This window comes from Aplysia californica, unplaced genomic scaffold, assembly GCF_000002075.1.
Source record: "Aplysia californica isolate F4 #8 unplaced genomic scaffold, AplCal3.0 scaffold01094, whole genome shotgun sequence".
NCBI lineage: Eukaryota > Metazoa > Mollusca > Gastropoda > Aplysiida > Aplysiidae > Aplysia > Aplysia californica.
Window position 1 is genome coordinate 29,649 of NW_004798364.1, and position 1,237 is coordinate 30,885.

At 38.5% G+C, this 1,237-nt stretch overlaps 1 protein-coding gene across 1 annotated transcript in view; it reads left to right on the plus strand.

Moving 5' to 3' along the window:
• Positions 1-493: 493 nt before the first annotated feature.
• The window catches only part of LOC101845371 (chromatin assembly factor 1 subunit A-B), a 25,383-nt gene continuing 24,639 nt past the window's right edge, over positions 494-1,237 (plus strand). Inside the window, exon 1 of the mRNA XM_013089972.2 lies at positions 494-708. Coding sequence (XP_012945426.1) covers positions 660-708 — 49 coding nt within the window. The 5' untranslated portion in view covers positions 494-659. The remainder of the gene's footprint in view (positions 709-1,237) is intronic.

Genomic DNA, 1,237 nt, shown 5'->3' on the forward strand with positions numbered 1-1,237 from the left:
GGAAAATTATAACAACATGCCAACTTTTTATATTTTACAGGTGTAGGTCAACGCTGTAAAGCCTCTACTATTATTATTATTCCAAGGAGGTTGTGTAAAGTCCTATTGATGTATTATCAAACAAAACAGAATATTAATTATTATTGATTTGAAGAAAAGCCCTTGGACCTCGGATGTTACTTGCTCGTCTTTTTCGAAAACGGGCTCATTATTAACAAACAATGAAAGGTCTAGCTTTTTGGAAATGACTATCTCACCATACTAGTGCTACAACCCCCCCCCAAAAAAAAAACAACAAACAAACAACAACAACAACCTAACAAACAAACAAACAAAACAAAAAGCAAAAACCGAAAAACTAATTTGGACATAAAGATTAATTAAATATGGACAAGATTCTATCTGATATCGTCAAATCAACCAGCACTCTTAACAACCATAGTTGAATGTAACAGTGCTGGTGTGGCGCCCTAAAATCTAAGAGAGATAACTCTGTACATCACCTTGGCGCCAACTACGAAGACCCCAGCACCCACCAGTACAAAACAAGGGCGGAAAAAGTCAGCCACCTCACAAACCGTGCAGTGGTTGTCTTTTTCTTGAGATCTAAACCCCATCTCTATTTGTGTAATTGAATAAGACGTCCTGACGAAAAGAAAATGGAAAGTTTAGAGGAAAACGTACCACCGCCAAAAAAGCTGAAACAAGGTAAGAGTCTGGGATGAGCTCCTCTTGTCTCGACCAGACTTGATCAAGAAAGTAACAAGTGAAACTGAAACTGAAAACGGAATGATTTTGCCTGGGCTAGATTTTTAGATTTAGACTAGATCTAGACGAGAGTCTACAAAATGTCGACTGATTGTAAGTGTCTTTGTTGTGTGCCAATATAGATTAGAATCTAATGTGTGCTTTTGTACTACACCACCTCATCAGCAATGAATTATGAATTTTAGTGTGATGTTCTGTCATGGAGGCGGAGGCCTCATATGATCCTAATTTATGATGGATCTCATCCCTGCCTCTACTCTCATGATGCCATTGATGCCGATGCTTTAAAAATCCTCTCATACTGAAGCCTACTCTTAGCCCTAACCCGATTGTTCTTTGGGGAGGAATTATGTAGATCTAGATCTAGATCTAGGCCTAACAAGTGACCACAAGATCGTTTTAGAAAACCAATTTTATCTTCTCCTTCTCTCTCTCTTTCTCTCTCTCTCTCTCTCTTTCTCTCTCTCTC